This window comes from Colobus angolensis, unplaced genomic scaffold, assembly GCF_000951035.1.
Source record: "Colobus angolensis palliatus isolate OR3802 unplaced genomic scaffold, Cang.pa_1.0 Scaffold123, whole genome shotgun sequence".
In the NCBI taxonomy this organism is placed as follows: Eukaryota; Metazoa; Chordata; class Mammalia; order Primates; family Cercopithecidae; genus Colobus; species Colobus angolensis.
In genome coordinates, this window is record NW_012113475.1 from 10,899,889 (window position 1) to 10,925,160 (window position 25,272).

A 25,272-nucleotide genomic window follows, 5' to 3' on the forward strand; every position below is an offset into this window, starting at 1 on the left:
TGAGCATCTCTGATAGAGGGATGGATTCAAAGATTGTTCTGCCTTCAGGGAGTTTACAAACATGTACTTGAAAAACTAGCAATGGAAACGGTGTGTGATAGGATTTTGATGAAAACACTAAGCATCAAAGGAGATTAGGGAATGAGAACAGCTTTGTGGCTGCAAAGATCTGAAAAAGAGCTGGGTCTGAAATGGAATCTAGGAAGGATTCACTGAGGCAAAGGAAAGGAGGAAAGGGGAGAGGAGAGAGAAAAGAATTGATACAGGGAATTGTATGAGAAAGGCCAACAATGTGTGGAGTACATTTTAGTCCCACAATGCCAACAAAGAAAGCATTTATAGATAGAGTATCTGGCTTCCATTTCTAATGAGAGAGAATCTTAAATAAGCAAAAATAGAAGTTTCTACTTTGAGGTATTAATTACTATTATTTCAGCAAAATGTTTATCTTCTCTCAGAATTCAATACATGGTAAATCATTTTTAAAGAAAACTGAGGTTTCAGAAATTACCCCAAGGTGAAAGCTAGTCTTTATTACTCTGATCTAAATTATTATGTATCTTATCTGTTTTTTTTTCTCCAACTTTTATTTTAAGTTCTGGTCCAAGGTGAAAGCTGGTCTTTATTACTGTGATCTAAATTATTATCTATCCGATCCTTTTCTTTTCCTTCAACTTTTAAGTTCTGGGGTACGTGCGCAGGATGTGCAGGTTTGTTACGTAGGTAAACGTGTGCCATGATGGTTTGCTGCACGGATCAACCCATCACTTAGGTATTAAGGCCAGCATCCATTAGCTATTCTTCCTGATGCTCTCCCTCCTGTCCCCCGGACAGGCCCCACCGTGTGTTGTTCCCCACGATGTGTCCATGTATTCTCATAGTTCAGCTCCCACTTATAAGTGAGAACATGTGATGTTTGGATTTCTGTTCCTGTGTTATTTGCTGAGGTTAATGACTTCTAGCTCCATCCGTGTCCCTGCAAAGGACATGATCTCATTCCTTTTGATGGCTGCATAGTATCCCATGGTGTATATGTACCACATTTTCTTAATTTAAGAATTTCTTAAATTTCTTAATCTTAATTAAGAAATTTCTTAATTTCTTAGTCTATCACTGATGGGCATTTAAGTTCTATCTTGTCCTTTTAAACTGTTTATTGTAACATGTTGAGTATAATAATTTGAAACCTTCCATTTTGCTATTTTTATATAAATCTTTTTATCTGTTAAATCTTATAACTATAAATGTTTACTTACTACATTATTTTACAAGTACATCAATTTTTGTAACCTTTAATTGACTATTGAAAATAGCATTAATTAGTGGCAATTACAGATCATTAAGCTCAACATTATGTGTTGTAAAAATTATCAAAGATCACTGATCATTAGAGAAATGCAAATCCAAACCACAATGAGATACCATCTTATGCCAGTCAGAATGGTGATTATTAAAAAGTGAAGGAACAACAGATGCTGGTGAGGTTGCAAAGAAAAAGGAATGCTTTTACACTGTTGGTAGGAATATAAATTAGTTCAACCATTGTGGAAGACAGGGTGGTGATTCCTCAAAGATCTAGAAGCAAAAATGCCATTTGACCCAGCAATCCCATTACCAAGTATATCTCCAAAGGAATGTAAAATATTCTATTATAAAGCTACATGCACATGTATATTCATTGCAGCACCATTCACAATAGCAAATCAAACCGAATGCCCATCAATGATAGACTGGATAAAGAAAATGTGGTACATATACACTATGGAATACTATGCAGCCCTGAAAAGGAATGAAGTCATGTCCTTTGCAGGGACATGGATGGAGCTGTAAGCCTTTATCCTCAGCAAACTAATGCAGGAACAGAAAAACAAATACTGTGTGTTCTCATTTATGAGTGGGAGCTGAACAATGAGAATACATGGACACATGGTGGGAAACAACACACTGGCGCCTGTTGAGGGGGGTAAGGGGAGGGAGAGCATCAGGAAGAATAGCTAATGGATGCTGGGCTTCATACCTAAATGATGGGTTGATATGTGCAAGAAACCACCATGGCACACATTTACCTATGTAGCAAACCTGCACATCCTGCACACGTATCCCAGAACTTAAAAGTTGAAGAAAAAAAATTATCAAAGATGAAAGCGCAGTTATTTTATAGAGACAGAAACTTGAGAGAGTAGATACGCTTGTATTCTTTTAAAAATATTCACATAAATAGATTCTGATATTTCCTTACATGTGATTGCAGTTAATGATAGAGTGGGGCTAAGAGAAAAGAAATTAACAGATGTTAAAAAGAAAATTATTTAGCAACTTATTTTTATTTTTATTTTTTTTTTTGAGACGGAGTCTTGCTCTGTCGCCCGGGCTGGAGTGCAGTGGCCGGATCTCAGCTCACTGCAAGCTCCGCCTCCCGGGTTTACGCCATTCTCCTGCCTCAGCCTCCCAAGTAGCTGGGACTACAGGCGCCCGCCACCTCGCCCGGCTAGTTTTTTGTATTTTTTAGTAGAGACGGGGTTTCACTGTGTTAGCCAGGATGGTCTCGATCTCCTGACCTCGTGATCCGCCCGTCTCGGCCTCCCAAAGTGCTGGGATTACAGGCTTGAGCCACCGCGCCCGGCCAACTTATTTTTAAAAAGTAGCTTGTGGCTTATTGGAACACAAATTATATAATAGTGTTTTATGTATGTATATGTGTGTATATATTAATATATATACACATGATCATAATTACTATATATATTTGATATATGTATTTCAAATATATATATTTCATATATATAAGTGTATATATATAGTGTATACATGTACACATATATGTGAAATATAGTGAATTTTTCCAGTAAAAATCTTTTTATTGTGGAAAATCTTTTTTTAATTTTTATTTTAAAATTTTTTTTTAATTTTTGAGGGTATTAGGTGTGTATATTTATGGGGTACATGAGATGTTTTGATACAGGCTGCAATGTGTAATAATCACATCATGTAATATGGGGTGTCCATCCCCTCAAGCATTTATTTGTGTTACAAACAATCCATCATACTCTTTTAGTCATATTAAAATGTACAATTAAATTACTGTTGACTATAGTCTCCCGTTGTGCTATCAAATACCAGGTCTTACTCATTCTTTTAAAAAATTTCCAACTTTTATTAAGTTCCAGGGTACATGTGCAGGATGTGCAGGTTTGTTACAAAGGTAAACATGTACCATGGTGCTTTGCCGCACAGATCATCTCAGCACCCAGGTACGAAGCCCAGCATCCATTAGCTGTTCTTCCTGATGCTGTCTCTCTGCTGACTCCCTGCCCTCAACAGGCCCCAGTGTGTGTTGTTCCCCTTCATGTGTCCATGTGTTCTCATCATTTAGCTCCCAGAAGATTTTCAACATAGACAAAAGTGGAGAGGAAAGTATAATGAAACTCCATGTATTCATTACCCAATCTAAAAAAATTATAAACATAAAGCCAATCTAGTTTTCTTTATTATCTCTTAATTCCCCACTTTCACCTTCCCAGAACTAATTTTAAACAATTTCTAAAGATCATATGATTCTATTCATAAACACTAGTTGTTATTATTATTATTTAACATAGGGAATATTCATATATGTAACAGGTACAAAGGCTGTAATATTTAAAGCTCTTTTATGTTCCCATATTAAATGTAAATATTTGTTTAAACTCATGGCTTGCCTTGGTTCATCAAATCAGGTAATAAATTAACCAGACAGGTTCACATTCAATCAGATAGCATTCCAAATTGCTCCTGGCATCTTCAAAAGGTCAGGATTGTTCGGATGCTGTTAATAACAATAAAACATTAATAAGTATAATTTTCATGATAAATTTAACCAAAGCTCACAAATAAGTTTTGCCTTTTCATTTCAGGATCTGGTCTTCTTTTTTAGACATCCACTTTATTAAGTCTAATTTCTTTTATCCCATCATCCTCTTCCATTCATGGTGTTAATAATATTTTATACATGTGCTAGCAAACCGGGGGGGAATTCAGGACCCTTGCTCACCTTAGGCAGCATCCTTGTTACTCAGTGGTGCTGTTGAGGAGAATTAGAATGTACCAAGGAGGGAGTCAGGTTTTAGTCTTGGAATAGTCACTGTTCTCAGATCTCCTATAGCTGAGGGCAAAGTTGAGCATCGAAGGAGGGAGTGGGCATCAAAGTTGGTGTGTTGGGATGCTACTTTTTGAGAACCCAGATGTTCTTATTCCTGGATAACTCCAACATGTAGACACCAAGTGGGGGATAAGCCTCAAGGACAGAGCAGTCCCTTTCTCAGACATTACTGCTGGAGCTGTGGAACCCCTGCTATCAGCAGCTTGCTATGCATAAATGTTTTCTTCACCCAGGACTGGAAGACACCCCTACCTGTGGAAGGAGAATCTCCGTGTCCTTTCCTCACTCTGGGGCAGGGTCACTAAACCTCAACAGGCTAGTCAGTCGTTGTATCCCATCCCCTTCCTCCCACTTCCTTGCTTCTTTGCAGTTGGGTGGTAGGAGGGCCTGCCCTCTCTTGTGCTTCCTGTGCCCATATGGTGGACACACCTGATGAGGCCCAACTTCTGCCTTCCCCATTGCCACCTTTCCATCTGTGTGGGCAGTCTGACGGTATTCTCAGTGGGCTAGAGAAGGAGCAGGAAGCCTCACTCTGGTGTCTACCCCTAGGCTGATTACCAGGGAAGCCTCCTTGGAGAATGTGGGAGACTTGCCCATAAAACAATGCAGCATTTTCCACCTGGCTGCCACTTAGCATTCCTTATGGATGTGTTCCATAATTGAGAATTCTAGGAGAAAAAGTTTGTGTTAGAGGATAAGAGTAAAAGGGTGTGAGGCTCAAACCCCACTCCAACCTCTGACTCCTAACTTGAGGAGTATGCCTTATGGGGATATTGAGCTTGTATAAAATATTGCAGGGCTTATATACTAAGTTTACATGGTGTAGCTTAAAAAATAATGCTTGTATTTTCTTTTTATTGAACTTCCTTTTGATATGTTGTCACTGACACGTTTGCAAATTGGGGAGTTCATGTCAGTGGGGATATTTCCTCAGGTTTCTTCCCCAAGAAGTAGTCTGGGTCCTCACACCATGAAACTATCTTCTTCTGCAACATTTATTCCCTGCTTCAAATCCCAGTTATTTTAATTTTACTTTAGCCTTTCCTCCTCTCTTTTGTTGTGTCTTCTCTTTTCATTTCTTCTTTGTCCTGCATCTCCTCTATGTAACATTGTTCCTAATGTTTTTGACCTTTGTTTCTATTGATCAAGGCTGTGCTTGAACATTTTACCTAGAATCATTTATCCTAGTCTTACTAATCCCCTAACCACTAAGAATCTTCCAGGTGGAGCATTTCTATACATCAGTTCCTGGGATCCCTGACGTGGGAGACTATATAACTATAATAGTGGATCAGAAGGTATCTTATAGGAACTCCATGACAAAGCAAGAGAATAAAACAGTTGGGGCATCTTTTACATGTCTGATCCCTGCCACTCTCTGTTCACATAGCCATGGTTTTCACCCCATTCTGATTGTGACGGGTCTGGGGTAGGCACTGTGTGTCAAACTGCAGAACATCACGGTGCCAAACTCAGGGGTATACTGTACTAGAGGGATCTAACATTATATTATGCAGAAACCTCTCTTTCTAGGGAGCAGCCCCAACTGAGTTAATGGTTTTTGAAATGGGAATTGTATCAATTTATACTACCATTCTATATTGTAACAGTGTACAGATGTGCATTATTGAAATGGAAGACTTTTCCCTCTGAAATAGCCACTATTCAGTCTTTTAAGCACATCTAATACCTGGGATGTGGAAAATGTCAGAAAAAACAAGTTGGTTAGTTCTTAACATAAAAAAAAATAGAATCATTGTAAATGTTTTTTAAATCATTCAATCATCTATTAGTAATGTACCTTTTTCCTTGGTTCATTAGGTCGAATGCCTCACTGATTTTGTCAAAAGGCAGGGTATGGGTCACCAATGCATCCAGATTGAATTTCTTATTCTTATAGTCAGTGACCAGCTTTGGGATAGAATCTACACTTTTCCAGCCTGTAATGTGGACAAAATGCAAAATAAAGACATGCGCTTGACACAAAGTAGTTTAATCAGCGTTTGCTGAATGAATGAAATTATTAGGTCAGATTTGGTTTGTTTCAAATAGATTAAACTCCTTCCATCTTTAATTTTCTGCACTTATATCTACTTTAAAAATTTTCTTTATAAGAAAAATTTAAGATTATTTTCCACTCCATATAACAAATTATCTCAATTAGGTCAATGTTTATTTTTTGTTCCTCCATGTTGGTTCATTCAAATGCAAATTAAATTTCAATTTGCAAATTATAATTACCTTTTTATATAAATTACTTATAAGTAATTAATAGTTTTTATGTAGTGTTTGGATATGCTCCAAGGATTCAATGTTTGAGTAAATTATTTTTATTTCCTTTCAATAATCTTCACTCTAAGAATTTCAGAACTACTAGGAAAAATATTTAAAGCTATGAAGAAAAAAAAACTGACCACCAAAGAATGTTCCATTTATAGTACGACCGATTATTAGCTCCTCTGGAAAAATAGTCAATCCTTTGCTACCAGCAGCTACTCCAATGAGAGTACATGATCCCCAGCCTGCGGTTGTACAGTCCAAGGCTGCTCTCTGTAAGATCGAACACAAAAGTACTTGAGTCAGTGGAAAAGTAGAATATGAACTCCACTGTGGGAATGTACAATGCTTTAGAAAAAAATTAATGCAACTCTGCATGTAAGATAATGGGATTCAAGCTAATGACATCATAGTATCGTGGTAGATTGAGCCTTGAGGGTCCAGTGTTCCATTACAGATAGAATGTTCAGTACAGTCTGGGTGTGGGTGACTCATGCCTGTAATCCTAGAACTTTGGGAGGCCAAGGTGGGTGGATCACTTGAGGCCAGGAGCTCAAGACCAGCCTGGCCAACATGGCAAAACCCCGTCTCTACTGAAAATACAAAAATTAGCTGGGCGTAGTGTTGCCTGCCTGTAGTCCCGGCTACTTGGGAAGCTAAGGCTGGATAATTGCCTGAATCCGGGAGGAGGAGGTTGCAGTGAGCCAAGACTGCACCACTACACTCCAGCCTGGGTGACAGAGTGAGACTCTGTCTCAAAAAAGAAAAAAAAAAAATTAGTAAAATAAAAATAAAGATGTCTAAAAAATCAGAATACATTTGTGTGTAAGTAAATAAGTTTTATATTTGCCTCTGCTAAATGTTTAAAGTGTCAGGGTTTGGCACAAAGGTTGTGAGACTATAAACCCAGCCGAATCTATCTTTGTGTGATTTTTTTTTGACAAAAAGACTAATTTAAAATTGTTAGGTCAATAACAGCAACTGAATCACCTAATTTATCAGCAAAATACCTATGTGTTTAACCTTAAGTTTCTTACTTAGGTTTTCACCTAATGTTCAGATTTTAAAAACAGTTAACAAGGGCCAGGCATGGTGGCTCACGCCTGTAATCCCAGCACTTTGGGAGGCCGAGGCAGGTGGATCACTTGAGGTCAGGAGTTCGAGACCAGCCTGGCCAACATGGAGAAACCCTATCTCTACTAAAAATACAAAAAAGTAGCCAGGCACAGTGGCGTGTGCCTGTAGTCCCAGCTACTAAGGAGTCTGAGGAAGGAAAATCGCTTGAGCCCGGGAGGTGGAGGTTGTGGTGAGTCAAAATTGTGCCCCTGCATTCCACCAGGCGACAGAGTGAGACTCCATCTCAGGAAAAAAGTTAACATGGAAATAACCTTAAATAATGACTAGTTCTGCATAATATCTCAGTTATCGAGTTATCTAGATAACTGTTAAAAATGAAAAAGTATATGTACCTGAAATAAATGCTTGTAAGTGGACTTCGTGTAATATAAAATCTGAAAATTATTTTAAATTAAATAATAAATGCTGGATGTGTGAGCCATTTCCAGTTAAAAAATTGTGATATAGGAAAGCGTTTCTAAAATTGTGAGATGATTTCATCTATAATATGCTTACATCTAACAGTTCAGGATTTCTTGCTTTTTAAGTTTTCATGAAAATTTAAGGTTATTAGGAATAAGAATTCTAATTCATATATAAATATATAATTGTATTCTCTTTTTTTTTGAGGCAGTCTCACTCTGTTGCCCAGGCTACAGTGCAGTGGCATGATCATAGCTCACTGCAGCCTCAACTTCCTGCAGTTTCTCACCTCAGCCTCCCAAGTAGCTGGTACTACAGGTGTGTGCCACTACACCTGATTAATTTTTGTATTTTTCGTAGAGATGGGTTTTTCCCATGTTGCCCAGACTGCTCTTGAACTCCTGGGCTCAAGCAGTCTGCCCACCTCAGCCTCCCAAAGTGTTGGAATTACAGGCGTGAGCCACTGTGCCTGGCCTGTATTCTTATTAAAAAATAATTGTATATAATTTGGAGATTATTTTAAAGTTATTTATTTAAAAAGATAAAGTAGGGGAGAGAAATATAAAGTTATAAATATAAAAAATTTTTAATAAAATATTTTAAATAAAATAATGTAATATTTATTTTAACAAAATGAATTCATATATTTCATATAAAATTTGATATAAAATTTCATATAAATAATTTCATATAAAAATAATTTCATATAAAAAAGAATCTTATGGGAAAATCTTGTCCTAAAATAAAATGACTGATTATTTAAAAAGAAAAAATTAGGATAAGTCAAAAGTCCAAGCATATCATAGGTCATCTGTGTAAGTCATAATAAGGTTCATGAAGAGGAATTTATAAAAAAATTTTGTATGTGATTAAATTTGCTATAATTAAAAGAGGATTATTTAGAATAGTCTTTCTAAGATTATTCCCCTATGTTAAAACAAAGTTTCTTTACAGTATTGATTTGCTCTTAACAAAATTAAAAGAAATTTAACTTTTAATTTTATAACTTGTTTCTTTTGAAAACTTCTCAAAATCATATGTCAGAAGTTCAACTTTTGCTATGTCTCCCTGCTTTCAGCTTTGTCTCCCCTTGGACTGATATAACTCTCTTCTTTAGCCTTTTCATCAGCTATTATAAGTTTTTTCCTCCACTTCTAACTATTCTTCTGGCCTGATACTAAAATGTTTTATCTTAAAGGTCTAGGAGTGAATGTTTTCCTCCAGTACAACTTGATTCTGTACTCTTGGCTTTTCTTGATATGTTTAAATTTTTCAATGTAATCAGAAAATTTCTCATGCAGCTACTAAGAATTATGTATCTTCCTGCTGTACTCATAATCCTGAACATACTTTTCCCATGCCTGATTAAATTCAATCACTTTTCCTATCAGGTTTATTAAAATGGGCTTCCCATAAGGAGAAGCAGTCACACTACCAGTTTTTCCTTCCCTTTCTGGTAACTGACTTAAGAAACAACATTTTACGTTTTATCAAAATAATTCCAGTGTTGCCTATATTAGGTTTTTAATTGCTTAAAAAAACAGGGTTAAGGTTTTTACATCCATATATCCTTATGTATTGTCTTTAAAGTCTTTTGATGATTTATTTGGCTAAATAAGTAACTATTGTTTTACAATGACCTGTGGTTCTGTTTTAATCAAATGTTTTGAGGCCTTTAACATTTTTGACAAACACTTTCAAAATTAAATTCTAAATTAAGTCTCTGACTTATTGCTGGGGCTTATCAAAGTTATAAAAAATTAATCACTGAAAAGTTATAAAATCTTTCTACAGCTTCCAGTCAGGTCATAGACTCCAGTAGCACTACCTTCAGCTCCTTAAAAGGGTCCTTAGCAGGTGTTAGTAAATAATCCTCGTGCTGGTAAGTTACAGGGTGTTGACCCTTGGTTTAGAGGGTTAGAGGTCACTGAAACCTAGAAACATAGCTTTTCCTAGTTATAGAAACTTCTGGTAGGAGAGTAGGTAACTCATCTTTTGGTGATTAAATAAATCCTTCTCTTTCCAAGGATTTATTTGGATTCTCTAATATAATTCTGTTCCATAATTGAAAATGACTTTCATGATATAATAAGTCAGTTTAATGATAGAAGATGCTAACTTTTAGGTCAGTGGTTCTCAACTTGAGAAATTAATTTTTAAAATGTTGTCAGTGGGCCCCCAGCACACAAGAATATCCTGGGTATGGCCCATTCATTGGTATTAAAAAAGCAACAAAACAACAATGAAAAACCCCTCAGGAAATTCTAACATATAGCTAGTCTTGAGAATCTCTGTACAAGAAAAATAAGGTGAATAGGCTAAATTTTAGTGTTTGTAAATAAATGAGCCATGGGAAGCGGAGTGATGGATGTGGCATGCTGCACACTGCAGGTACTAACATCAATTCAAAAGCAGGGCTTGAAGCCTTGAACACAGGTGAGCAGTGCTAGATGCGGAGCCCTTGATGCATGCATTTTCAATAATAGCTAATGTTTGTTGTGTGCTTAGTACCTGCCAGATAGTGTTTTCAGCAGTTTGCATATATTATAATGAAACTGTTCAGAGAAGAATGACTGAGGAACAGCAGCCTGTGGCTCTCATCATAAGTCTTCCTGGGTCTCATTCTCTTCTGAGGAATACACCAGTCGTGTAAGAACCAAGGGGGAAGAACCAGCACAAAATTTGCTTCTGGGAAGTATAGAATTTTATGCTTTATATCTTGCCTAGAGGATGGCTTGGGAGCTAGGCTGAGTGAAGGCGTAAGTAAAAGGAATAACATCACAACTACTTCATGGCTCTCACTAATGAAATAAGAAGAATCTGTAGGCAGATAATTCAGTTGATGAATTCTTTGGTCATTTCATTAAAAACAAAAACAAACAAACAAAAGCCACAAAACAAAACTCCCAAAATCTGCTTAGTGTCTTTGAGTAAATACACATTAGGTGATTATTTGCTGACTCTCTGGAGAATTAGGCTGGGCACTCCAGCAAGGTAACTTTTCAGTATATTGCCTGTAGTTGTAGTTGGTTCTTCATTCCACTTTTTGGAGTAGAATAAAGGCCGGTTTCATAGGTGTGCAACCAGTGGAGTCACTGAGGGCACTGTAGCCTGGCCTGAGTCAGGAAGAAATCAGAATGATATACATTGCAGTGTTCAGGAAAAAAAGATGATTTAAATTTTGTGGTATGGTTTTTTTTGAAATATAGAAAATTTCAAATGTGTAATTTGGACCTAATTTTGCAACCTATTTATTGAGATCTGAAGGTCAGAGCTGGGCTGTGTGCAGGTTGCTAGCCTCTCCCTGTTCTACTTTAATATGGGAGCGAATGTGTTGTAGATATTAGGAAACACAAGTCACCCTCTCTTATTTCCTCCTCTAAATCTGCCTTCTGTATATTTTTTTGTGGGGGAGGGCTCACTTCTCATAAAACACAATTCTTTTAAAATGTTCATTTCTAAGTTTTCTCTTTATTTTTTGCTGCATTTCATATAGAAGAATGAATAAATATTAATAACAATATTAAGGACTAATAGAAATAGTTATTTACACATTAATAAACATTACTTACAATAGATTATTATATAATGTATAATATCTAAGTGTTAACAAATAGTATTTATTATCTGTAAACATGTTAATATTAAATATATCAATACATGCACATATTTATTAATTTTAAATATATACTGTTATAGAAAAGATATTCTACATTATTAACAAATATTAATAACATGTATATAATGTATAAGATAGCTAAGCCAAACAGGTGTTTTTCCTATTTATTCATTGCAGTTAGTTAATTCATCCCTTTATATCTTTTGCTAAAGAATGCTGTCACTTAATTAATGCACTTGTCATTTTATTTGATTTCATAGTCAAAAGGAACATTTCTCTAAATAATTAAAAATGAAGAAACCCCTAAAATTGTCTCCAAGGAATAGGAATTGGAATTATCATAGAAAACAAAATTAGAAAATATTATCTCCAGACAAATAATATTGAGCTTTTTAAAGGGATCTCAAAAGAAAAATCAGCATCTACACATAATGCTGGCATGGCTTCTTATCACAAGGGAAGACTGAACTCACCAAGATAGTACTGGCATTTGGGGGGACACATTCATGGGTATTGAAGGAAATGGAGTATAGCTGAGGGAATGGGAAATGAATTGTGGCTTATACTTCTACTCCACTGTCATCCATTTGAAAGTACTAAGAAGGAATGATTATAGTTACCGTAATAAACATAACACACTTTCCCCTGTTATTTAACAGCCAAAGAATAAATTGAAAACATAAGCCAAGAAAAAAATATACATACCATGGTTTCAGATCCACCTGCACAGTCAAGAGCAAAATCCACACCTCCCTTGGTCAATTCAATGATAACCTCCTGGATGGGTTTATGTAGGTCTCTAGGATTGAGGCAATCAGTGGCTCCCAGGGCTTTAGCCTTTGCAAACTTCTCACTGTTGATGTCAATACCTATGATTCTGGAAGCTCCTGCTGCTTTACAACCCATTACAGCAGAAAGACCCACACCTCCTAGGCCAAAGACAGCACAAGTCGAGCCAGGGGTGACCTGCAAGCAGGAAAATTAAAATAACTTCTAAAGTAGCTAGTCCCACTTTTTTCCTTTTAAGGAGCAGGAGGAAGTAGGGGCATGAACATATGAATTAAAGACAGCCTGCTATTAAACTCTGTGATATAACCAATGGAGGAAATCTGCCAATGTGAAAATGGATGCATTACTACCTAAATTTGGAGAATTATTTAATGTTCATTAAGATTATAAGAAACAAACCCAAGTAAAAATAATTCCCTTGTTTTACTTTTTCCCTTCAGTGTTAGAACAAAATTTGAAAACCCACACATTCTGAAGGGTTTATTGCTTTCCTTTTAAAATTTTGGATCACTAGTAATTTGACATCTACATTTCTAATAGGCCTCATTTGGTTGTATTAATATTACAGTGATTTACTTGGTCACTCCAAATCAGCAGTTTGGAATGAAGTCCAATTTGTTTTGCATGGCATGAAAGGATTTTTATTGTCTGACCTCTGTTTACCTTCCAACTTCATCGCCATGATATTCCCAGTACAAGAACTATGAACAGATTGTTGCACTTATCCTCATGCTGTAGTTGACCCTGTTCCCTCAGACTGATGTACTTTTCACCTTATTTTCTTTAATTAAAGTATAACCTATACTCCTAGGCCTGACTTCAAGGACATTCTCTCTATGAAACTTTTCTTGATTCTTGAATCAGAAATCAATGCCTATCGTTTTGTTTTTCTTGTATCATATAATTTATAACCTGCCTTGATTGTGTGTATATGTGTGTTTCTTTAAAAGACTACATTATATGAAGGCAGAAACTTTTTAAATTCCTCATTATTATGAAAGGGTCTTCTGTATGTTGAGTCTTTAATAAATGTTTGTTTCATTGCATTAAATGGAAGTAATAGATAAGATGATAAGAAAAGATGCCGTAACTGGAATATGTTATTCTACAGACTAGTATAGTGATAGAAAAATACTACATAGAGAGATACTTAATATTTCCTAATGAGGATGCAAAGCTGTTAGGATTAAAATGTAAACAAAAGGAAAAGAGAAAATCTGCTCAAGGTAAGGATTAATCCATTCTAACTTGGAAACAAAATTACTAAGCAACAGGTAAACTGCAATATTTTCAGTATTTATCTGTATTAGGTATGCACACCTCTGGCTTTTGCTACTCAGGGGAAATATATATATATATATATGTATATATATATATATATATATTGCAAATAGTAAGAATATTGTTCTTATGATGGCTTCTTTACTATAATGTTGTGGCATGTGTTCAGTGTGTTTCTTAATATATTTCTCCAGAGTCTCAGTTAAAAAGAGCCTGTGAGTCTCTTAGGAAGTGGAAATGCATTTTTCCCATTGCAGCAATGTAACTACTAGTTGGATTCTCAGGCTAACTCACGACAGTGTGTAAATAGAATATGCTGCATTACTTGTATTATACAACTAGGCCCCTGTGTGTAAAAGTGCGTTTGCTCGCAGAACTTTGGTGGGGTCACTATAAATTGCCCCCACAATTTGCAAGTAGGTCTACACACAGTGGATGATTATCTGTCTGCAAGTACCACTGTTAGAGGACATTTCCACACTTCCAAAGGTCTCTGTGTAATGTTGTTTAATTGGCAGATACAAGCACATCAAAAAGAAATAGGGGTTCTGGTGGTGCTAGTGTGTTCTCAATAATTATACAGAGAGGTTGCTTCACTTTTCTTCTCAGAAGTAAGTTAAGTTTTATCAAAGCTCTTGCCTTTTGAATAGAATTACTGATACTTCACTTTCCTTAATTTCTTCCTATCAGATTCATTTCTCTCTGAGCATCCCATGAGGTGGCTTAGCAGCTAGAATCTCCTCCTTTACAGTGGGAAGAATAGCTCCTGGAAATTTAGGTCGACTTTGACTGGATTTAAAAGAAAGCTGTACAATTCCACTTCTGGATATATAACCAAAGGAAATGAGCTGTGCATACCCATGTTCAATGAAGCATTATTCACAATAGCCAAAATGTGGAACCAATCCTTAAACAAAAGGAAAAGAGAAAATCTGCTCAAGGTGAGTATTAATACATTCTAAATTGGAAACAAAATTACTAAGCAACAGGTAAACTGCAATACTTTCCTTATTTATCTATAATATTAGGTATGCACACCCCTAGCTTTTGCTCCACGAATAGATGAATAGATAAGAAAAATGTGGTATGTGTATACACAATGGAGTACTACTTAGGCTTTAAAAAAAGAGAAAATCCTGTCATAGTGAAAACATGGATGAACCTGGAGGATATTATGTTAGAAATAAGCCAGGCACAGAAAGACAGATACTGCATGATCTCACTTATATGTGGAATCTAAAAAAGACAAACTCATAGAAGGAGAGACTAGGCTGGTGGTTACCAGAGTCTGGGGGGATAAATGAGGAATGGGATGATGTTGGTCAAAGGATACAAAGTTTCGGTTAGAGAGGAGGAATAATTTCTGGAATTTCATTGTACCCTATGGTGACTATAATTAATAATAATATTTTGTATATCTGAAAATTGCTAAGATTTTTAATGTTCTCACCACAAAAAGATTAGTATATGAAGTGATGGGTACATTATTCGCTTGATTTAATGTATACATATATCAAAACATTGCATTATACTTCATAAATGTATAAAGTTTTTTTTCAATTAAAAATAAGTAATTAAGAAAGAAAGCTGTAGCTGAATCTCCAGTGATAATGGCCCTTAAAAGGACTGGAGTAGTAGAAGAGGATGGACTGCATGGAGCCCAGCAGAGGAAGACTTGAAGAGTGATACTTCTTCCCTGAATCTCTAGTGCCATACAGCAGAAAACAGGCTTTGACTGCCATGTGCACATCTGCTGTCAACTCCACCCAGCTACTAGTACCCTTCTCTGATTGTAGTTCGGTTTCTAATACAATTTTTAAATTTGTGTATTAATGAGTAATTGTGTGGATGAATACATTTTTAAAGGGAGATAACATGCTGATAGCAAAGAGTAGCATTTTTGACTATGTGGCAGATGAAATTCTCAATGAAGAGTCATACTTTGGTATCTTGGCTACTAGATCAACCTCTTATTGTGGTGAGGCTGACTTTGTTTCCTTGACACTGAACAACTCTAGGTGACCTGATAAAAAGGGCTTTCTGGTTTACAAAGCCGAGGACCAGGCCTCACCAGGCTGTTTTAAGGGTTTCACATGCACCTGGTTTTATTTGTTCATTCATTGAAAAATTATCAAGCTCCTATTATGTGCCAGGGACAATTCCAGCCTCCAGAGCTATCACAATGAATAACAGAGAGTTCTTGCCCTCAAGGAACAAATAGTACAATAGGACAGAAAAATACATGGGAGATTTCTCTATAGTGTGATAAGAATGAAGACAGAGGCTGGTGGTCGCTCACTCCTGTAATCCTAGCATTTTGGGAGGTAAAAGTGGGAGAACTGCTTGAGCCTAGGAGTTCAAGACCAGCGTGGGCCCTGTCTCTATAAAATATTTAAAAAATAGCCAGGCATGGTAGTGCATGCCTGTAATCCCAGCTACTTGGAGGACTGAAGTGGGAAGTTCGCTTGAGCCCAGGAGATCAAGGCTGCAGTGAATCATGATCATGCCACTGCATTCCAGCATGGGCAACAGAGTGAGACCCTGTCTCAAAAAAGAAAAAAAATTTGGGGTGAAAACTGGGAGGGACACCCAAAGCATACCTGAGAACCTGAAGTAGATCTCTGAGAGGAAGTGATAAATGGAGTCAGCCTGAAGGAGGCAGGGCAGTCTTCCCTGCACTGTTGCTGGAAGCCAAGTGTGGAAAGCCCAGAGACCCCAGTGACTGAAGCCTGGAGACTCAGAGTGGAGCCAAGGGAACAGTGCACAGCAGAAAGGGAGAAGTAGGAAGTCATTGTAGCCTACTGAGGAATTTGACCTCACCCTGAGGGAAAAATGAAATAATGCAGGAAAAATAAAATCTTCAGACTTGTTGTTTGAAAGACCACTCTGGCTGCATTTTGCAGTTTTGAGTCAGGAATAAAGGTTGATGTCAGGGAGGTTCAAATAAGGAGGTTATTTGAGATGTCCAACTGTGAGATCCCTCTTTGATATCTCTCTAGTTCTAGATCAGATGCTTTGTAAGAGTCTCTAAATTCTAACTTGGGATTCTAGGGACACATCTGGTCAACATCAAGGCTGCTACCAGAGACCCTCCTTTGAAGCCACAAAGGAACAGGATGAGAAGCAGAAATGAATTACTACTGATTGAGGGAGAGAGATCTGTAGCATCAGGGAGAAGACAGGGGTGGTTGTGTGAAGATGGAAGTGAGTTTCTGTCATTTTTATTGCCCTTTGACAGAGTCAGCTGTCCTAGGATGAGCATTTATCCTTACGAGACATATTTAAACAGGCTGTATTTAAATCAGGGATGATCTATTATCTAACATGTTAGTATAGTATAAGAACGTATGCTGGGCGCCAATTATATGTAGGCTACTGGGCCAGATGTTTTACATATATATTGTGATTCAATTATCCCCATAAGTATTTTTAGTAGATATTATTCTAGAAGGGTTAAATAACTTGCCTAAAATCACAGAGGTAATAAATGACACAGCCAAAGTTTAGAGATAACTGGTTCATCTGTATCACACTGCCTCCCAGTAACTTCTGTTTTACACAAACTGGTGTTTAACCATTTACCTTGGCATTGTTGATTGCAGCCCCATAGCCAGTTGAAAACCCACATCCAAGCAGACAAACTCTCTCTAAATTTGCATCATCATCTATTTTGGCAAGATTAGTATCTGACACTACAGTGTACTGAGAGAATGTACTGGTTCCCAGGAAATGGTAAACTGGTTTTCCTTTGCAGGTAAACCTGCTGGTTTTGTCTTCCATTAGTTGTTGATCACTACCAGGACTTTTAATATTACTAGAAAATTAAAAAAGAGAGAGAGAGAGAGAGAGATACAAATAAAGAGGAGTTACAATAAATGGAACACTGATCATTTTCCTACAAAATATGTTGAGCATTATACATCTTTCATGACAATTTACATGACAGAAAAATTAGGGAAACAACAAGACTTTTCACAAAATATAGTTTGTTGGAAGCATTTTAAAGATAACAACAACAATTTTTTTTTAAAGTGACAGGGTCTCGTTTTATCACTCAGGCTGGAGTGCAGGGAATAAACTTTTTTTTTTTTTTAGATGAAGTTTTGCTCTTGTTGCCCAGACTGGAGTGCAGTGGCACGATCTCAGCTCACTGCAACCTCCGCCTCCTGGGTTCAAGCGAGTTTCCTGCCTCAGCCTCCCGAGTAGCTGGGATTATAGGCATGCACCACCATGCCTGGCTAATTTTGTATTTTTAGTAGAGACAGGGTTTCTCCGTGTTGGTCAGGCTGTTCTCAAACTCCTGACCTCAGGTGATCCTCCATCCTCGGCCTCCCAGTGTGCTGGGCTTATAGGCATAAGCCACCGCACCGGCCAGGGAACAAACTATTATTGAATGCTTTTAAGGGCTTTACATGTATTAACTCTTAAAAATTTTTATTATGGAAAATTTGAACATGTATAAAAGTAGAAGGAATAGCATAATGAACCCTTATGTGTCCGTGCCCAGCTCCAGTAACCATCAACTCATGGCCAATCAAGTTTCACCTATTATTCCTTCACAATACCTGCTCCCTCCCCTACACTGGAATATTTTGAAGCAAATCCCAGATATCACTATTTCATCTGTAAATACATTAACGTGTATCTCTAAAGGATTCTTTTAGGTCCACATGTTTGTCGTCTCTTAATTATCTTAAATTATAGATCCCTTCTCTCTCTCTTTCTCCTTGCAATTTATTTGTTGAAGAAGTTGGATCATTTGTCTTGTAGAGTTTTCCTCATTCTGGATTTTGCTCATAACATTCCTGTAATATGGTTGAACATATTTCTGTATCCCTGTATCCCCTCATAAATTAGTATTTTTGATGTAAACACTTGATCTGATTCAGATTTTATATTTTTGTGGTAATACTTTATAGGTGGTATTGTATATTTCATTTGAAATATCTAATTATCTCTCTTTTTATAACATTTATTAGAAAGAATTTATTGGCATTGTCTAAATCCATTATTTCATTAAAGCTTTGCAAAAAATATTAGTTCTTTGACTATCTAGAACAAATCTGTGAAGCAGGCATTATTTTGATCCTCATTTTTTAGATGAAACAATTGAGGCCCAGTAATAGATGTAAGAGTAGTACAGTTTTAGCTTCTTAAATAACTGCTTTCAACTAGTGTTAAGGAAGAAAGGATCTGTCTGTAGTCTCAGTAAAGCAAAAACAAGATGATTAAGATTGTGGACTCCAGAGCCATACTGCCTGGGTTAAAAACCTGGCTCTAAGACTTATAACTATGTTGCCTTGGAGTAAATCACTTTACTCTGCCTTATTGTATCCCTCTCTCATCCCTGTAGAAGTAGTTATTATTCTGAATTTGGCATTTATTATTTCAGTGATTTATTTATGCTTTTACTACATATACAAATAACCATTAGAAAAGTATAGTATTGTATATGACACCTTACTAAATATTCCTTCAGCAACTTGCTTATTTCCCTTAACATTATGTGTGTGAGATTATTTTATGTTAATACATGCAGCTCAAGTTTAGCCATTTTCATTATTGTGTAGTAGTCCATTGTGCTACTACATAGCAATTTTAAAATTCATTCTCTTTCTAATGGACATTTGTGCTGTTTTAAATTGCTTACTATAATAAACAGTGTTGCAATGAATATTCCAGCACATGTTTCTTTGTGTGCACTTGCAATAGTATCTTGTACACACCTAGGATTAGAATTAGTATGTGGAAGGTTTGCACTTCTTCAAGGCCATTTAGGTAATGTCAATGTGCTTTCCAAAATATTCATTCAAATTTATACTAACAGTGTAGAGTGCTTACCTGATTTTTCCACAAAAATTTGTGAGTGGACTCAGACAAAACTTGCATTTTCTACATAGAGGTGCATAAAGTGGAATTACTTTGTCACCTAGAAAGAAAGGCCATATGTTGGATGGTGCCTAAGATGTTACTTATAGTTCCTACCAGATATAGCAGTGGAAAACACCTTTTCTTTACAGTATACATTTTATATTCAGTGGAAAGTATAGGTGGCTACAGTATTTCATTACCTTACAAGACTGCAGATTCCCCCAAGTATTGCCTATATTGTATTTTTTAAAAAGTTACTCTGCTAGGCAGTCAAGCAACAAATCTGTGTTGATGTCATCAGACACAGAACTTGGGACTTTGCTGTCATTATGACTCTCTGCATCATGACTATTGTTTATTACATTTCCAAGCACCATGTATGAAACATAACATCCTTATATAATAGGAGAGGTAAACAATTATAGGCTAGGTATAAACTTTATATCATTGCCATGTTTCATCTTTAGATTCACTTTCAAATTCCACATTTTTCCACTTTTTAATAAATTCCAATTTAATAGTGACTTTTGTGCTTCAATGCCTGAGGTCTAATGATGATAATTCACATACGTTCAACATTTAATACATGCCACGCATGCATTTAATACATAACTATTTACATGTATTATTTCAGAGCTTAATTCTCAGAACAACTCTTTGAGATGAGCCCTATTTTTATTCACACTATATAAAACAGAAATCTGAGCTGAATCACAGAAAAGTGACATAACTGGTCAAGATCACATAGCCAGTAAGTGGCAGAGCTGGGGCTAAAGGGATGATATTGGCCAGACTCCTTCATTGACACAAAATGTTGGGAAGCAATTTGTTTGTACAGTCTTTTTTGGAATGGAAAGGTACTAATGTACCTCTAACTTTGGAGCATTCTCATTCAAAGGGAAAAGAGTGGCATGGTTCATCCAGCCTGCCAAATGAGGATTACACAGCCCATATTCCAGTATCTGGAGGATCTGTTGTAAAATGTGGAGTAAATAGTTTCAGCTATTGGTGTGTGCTTCATTTAGGTATTATGTTTATCTTACAAACTTCCAAAAAGACACTTCGGCTAACACTGACATATATATGTTTCTCACTAAAGCTACCTCTAAGTCCTAATTCTTTACATAGTTTGCTGTTAATATTAAAATAGTTTGCGTTTTTATATAGAAGTTGTTATAACATGTCATTAACAAAACCTTTTATTTTACACCAGATGCAGTGGCTCACATCTGTAATCCCAGTGCTTTGGGAGGCTGAGGCGGGCAGATCACCTGAGGTTGGGAATTCAAGACCAGCCTGGCCAACATAGTGAAACCCTGCCTCTACTAAAAATACAAAAATTAGCCAGGTGTGGTGTCTCATGTCTGTAATCCCAGCTACTCTGGAGGCTGAGGCACAAGAATTGTGTGAACTCGGGAGGTGGAAGTTGCAGTAAGCCAAGATCGTGCCACAGTCCTCCAGCCTGGGCAACAGAGTAAGACACTGTTAAAAAAAAAAAAAAATGTCTGGGCACAATGGCTCATGCCTGTAATCCCGGCACTTTGGGAGGCCAAGGTGGGTGGATCACCTGAGGTTAGGAGTTTGAGACCAGCCTGGCCAACATGGTGAAACCCCATCTCTACTAAAAATAGAAAAATAGCCAGGTGTGGTGGCACATGCCTGTAATCCCAGCTGCTCGGGAGGCTGAGGCAGGAGAATCGCTTGAACCCAGGAGGTGGAGGTTGCAGTGAGCTGAGATTGCGCCACCACACTCCAGCCTGGGTGACAGAGCAAGACTCCATCGCAAAAAAAAAAAAGGAAAAACAACACCTTTAATTTTAGATTTAGGGGTACATGTGCAGGTTTGCTATATGGGTAAACTCGTGTCATGGAAGTTTGGTGTACAGATAATTTTGTCACCCAGGTACTAAGCATAGTACCCGACAGTTATTTTTCTGAGCCTCTCCTCCCTCCATCCTTCATCCTTAAGTAGGTCCCAGTGTGCCTGTCATTGCCCCATTTGTGTCCATATGTTCTCATTATTTAGCTCCTACTTATAAGTGAGAACACTCAGTATTTGATTGAGCAATAGTTTGCTAAGAATAATGACTGACAGCTTCATCCATATTCCTGCAAAGGACATGATCTTGGTCCTTTGTAAGGTGTCATTTGTTAAACATGAAAATTTCAGTTTAAGCTAACCTTGTAACTTTGCTTCATAGGGCAATTTCTCAGTGCTTTATGTAAATAAAGTGACCACATTTCCCAGATTTTATTAGACAGTTCTGATTTCAAATATTCTGTCCCATTGCTAGACTGTGATAGATTGTGTGTCTCAGTTTTACTTTGGAAAAGATGGTCCCCCTTTGTAAATAGAGATCAATTATAGCATGCCAAGCCAGGACTCTATCAAGAATTATCTCTGAAATATTGTGACATTTCCATTTTATCTGAATAAAATAAAATACCTGGTTTGAAGTTGGTCACTCCTGGCCCAACACTTTCCACAATCCCTGCAGCCTCATGGCCAACGATCACTGGGAAAGCTAAGCCCTCAAATTTAGAATCGATAAGAGTGGCATCAGTATGGCACAGGGAAGTAGCAATGATCTACAAGACAATTACAGACTTGAATTGTGTTTCTGCAACTATATTATTGAACTGGATGTTACATATAATATTAGGCCTGATATCATTTTGAAACTTTATAAGACTTCTAGAACTCAATAAAAGAATCATCTTTTGAAAAAAAGAACCAATAAAAATATACCAGGTTAAATTCGTTTCCTCTTACAATGCATCTTTGTTTTCTACCTTTTGCTGTTGTAAGAAAATCAAAAAAGAGATAGGATTGGCAATTACTGCCTCCAGGAGAGGAAAAATCAAAGGTAATAGGGCTTGTATTATAGGGTTATTATATTATAGGCTTATTATAGGGTAAATTTGCTGAAATAAAGTTAAGGTAATATACCTTTTACAGTTGCGAGAACGATATCAAATCAAGGATTGTCTACATTAATTACCAATATATACCTATATTCTTCTTCAAGGTTCTGTCAATGAGGATGTCCCATTCAGTCTCATGTATAGACTCTTAATGTGGGGGTCCTCAGGGAAAATATAAGTCTGGTCAGCTTGGGAAAAATGAGGAAAGTCCAAACTTGCCATTGGTGATCTCACTCCATTCCATGTACTCTCTTCTCCCTGTGACCTACTCCTGTCTCTTCCTCTGGATACCCAGGACCCTTCAGCTGCCCAGAGCAGCATATCAGGTTTTTCTTCTTTGTTGTTTTGGAGCAAATTCTCTATCTTCCTTTTAATAACACTTTCAAATAATTAGCAATTGGAAAACAAAAAGAAAACCTAACTAATTCAAATTCAAAGTGAATTCCTTTGTCTGATTCTTAGGGTAAAAATAATAGATGATTTATTCCTTTTTGGGATAATGCCTATTTTTGACTGAACCTAAAAATACAACTTCCCTGTACTAGAAACTCCAAGGCCTCTGAATCATAGCACATAGGATTGACTTGACAAAAGCCGTGTCTCCACTTGAGGCCCTGTCTGCTCCCACCCAAGGAAAGTCTCCACTTACCTGAATGCGAACTTCATGAGCCTTGGGGGGAGCTACTTCAACCTCTTCAATGCAAAGGGGCTTGCCTGCTTCCCAGGCGATGGCTGCTTTGCATTTAATAACCTGAAAGGGAGAAAGAAAAGGAAGAAGGAGATAGAGATTTTGACAGGGTTGGGGGTGGGAGAGAGGATATCATGAGAAAAAATTAGAATATATTAATACTATAATTTCACGACAAAGAGTTAAAGAGTTTGTGGCTGGATCTTATAGATATTATTTTAAAGACAAGGGATCTTAATGAAAAATAAGAAGTTAAATTCTACATTATAGTCATTACATTTTTTATTTCTTAAAAAATAATAACAGGTGTATTAAAGTTTACCTTAATATAATGCCTCAAGTTTTTCCCTCTATAACAGAGAGGATAGATTTATAGAGTTGGAAAAGGTAGATGGCCTATAAAAATCTATTGAGTGAACTGTTTGAAATCAGCTCTGAATTACCTGAGTCAGATAATTGCTGGAGAATAGATGTGTTTTACATCTTTGCAACTCGAAGTGTGGTCCTCGGACAAGCATTTATTCACATTACTTTGGAATTTGTTAGAGATGAAAGCCCTGCCTCAAATCCACTAACTCAAAATCTGCATTTGAACAGTGTCCCCAGAGAATTCATTAAAAGTCTGAGAAATGAGGCTTACATCATTATCAAATTTATCTGTAGGATATAAATTAAATAAAAATTTGGTCTAATTGTAAGAATTTGGGTAAAGATGAATCAACAGAATTTAAGTATTTAGGATTCTATAATCCCAATTCTTTTCTAGCCTCAAATTATATTTTTAATTTCAAATATAAGCAACATTGAAAGAAAGCAGAAAGAAACAAACCTATAATCTTCTGTTCTAACACTACTATGCTTACATTTGGTATACTTTTCCCAAAGTCTTTGACCACATGAATATCTATTTTTCAATAGTTAAGTAATTTTGAATTATGTTTTTGAATATTATTTATTTTGTTTCAAAGGAAATATATATTAATTATAGGAAGTTTCAAAGTGCCAAGGCATACCAAGTTTTTAAAGACAAAAAATAAAATGAAATTCATCTGTGAGCTCATTACCCACTTTATGCTTTTGATGCAAATTCTTTGAGTATCACCAGATAAGATACATTGTCCATAGTATTTTGTAATCTGCTTTTTCTACTTATTAATATACTGTGAATGTTTTCCCATATTCTCCTGCAGCGTTATTTGTAACTTATGCATATTCTATTTTAGGATTATAGCCTACTTACTTAAATCTCTCTTCTTTTGGCCATTTGAATAATATTAATATTAACTAAACACCCTTGTAATAAACATTTTGGCAATCCACAGTTAATTTCCCTGAAATAAATTCCTGGCATAGGGGCCACTCATATGCTTTTGATCAACTCTAAGTCACTGCTTCCTGAGTTCCTGAAGGAAGCTTCTTTTAGCCAAACATACAAAGACACAGAAAAGCACAAACTGAACAAAGATACAGCTTATTTGCTTACTTTGCCTTTGGTGCCCATTTTTCTTTGGGAAACTGTGTTGGGAGTTTCTTTCTGAGTTAAGAAGGCTTCCACTGCTACCCAGAGAGTTCTGTGTCCTATAAGGAGCCGTCTTTGCATAAATACCATTCATGTTGCATAATTCTCCAATCACTTTCTTTCCTTCTTTGTTGCTGTAATTCACAGCTCTGCCGGCCTGTTACCACGTCATTTGTACTATTGGACTTCAGCTGCAAACCCCATTGCTCTCAGTGAGCTCCAAGATTTTTAAAATTCTTTTTTCTTTAATTGAAAAATATAAAATAATAGAGAAAAGCCCATTAAACATATAAAGATGAATTACCAAATAATTATGAAGTAAAGGAAATTTCTACTCCTCAGAATTGCCCATTTAACTTACTTATTCTTCTCCTTCACAACTCTCATAATCATTTCCTTGCATATTTAGTGGTTTACTACCTATTTATGCTTCTCTATCCAATAGTTTAATCTAGCAAAGCCTTTTTATGAATGGAATCATAGTGTATGTATTGTTTCATGTCTTTTTTCTCCCCTCTAGTGAGAATCATTCACATTGCCTATGACTGTAGCTTATTTTCATTACTCTAGAATATTCCACTGTATGAATTGAACATAATTTATTCATCCATTTTCCTTTTTGCTGT

The 25,272-nt window shown here is 36.4% G+C and overlaps 1 protein-coding gene across 2 annotated transcripts; it reads right to left on the reverse strand.

Annotated features, from left to right (window-relative positions):
* Nucleotides 1-3,415: 3,415 nt before the first annotated feature.
* On the reverse strand, nt 3,416-24,715 carry ADH4 (alcohol dehydrogenase 4 (class II), pi polypeptide). Of its 2 annotated transcripts, XM_011933029.1 has the most exons (10): nt 24,611-24,679; nt 23,571-23,710; nt 23,089-23,190; nt 21,962-22,103; nt 19,485-19,572; nt 17,226-17,457; nt 12,279-12,539; nt 6,553-6,688; nt 5,940-6,078; nt 3,416-3,805 (listed from the first exon to the last, which is right to left on the reverse strand). In XM_011933029.1, exons 2-10 carry the CDS (start codon nt 23,643-23,645, stop codon nt 3,781-3,783), a joined length of 1,200 nt encoding a protein of 399 aa, XP_011788419.1. In that variant the 5' UTR covers nt 23,646-23,710; nt 24,611-24,679; the 3' UTR covers nt 3,416-3,780. The 2 variants fall into 2 exon arrangements, with proteins under 2 accessions (XP_011788419.1, XP_011788420.1); XM_011933030.1 differs by lacking the exon at nt 23,571-23,710 and having other exon boundaries at nt 24,611-24,715.
* Nucleotides 24,716-25,272: the final 557 nt, after the last annotated feature.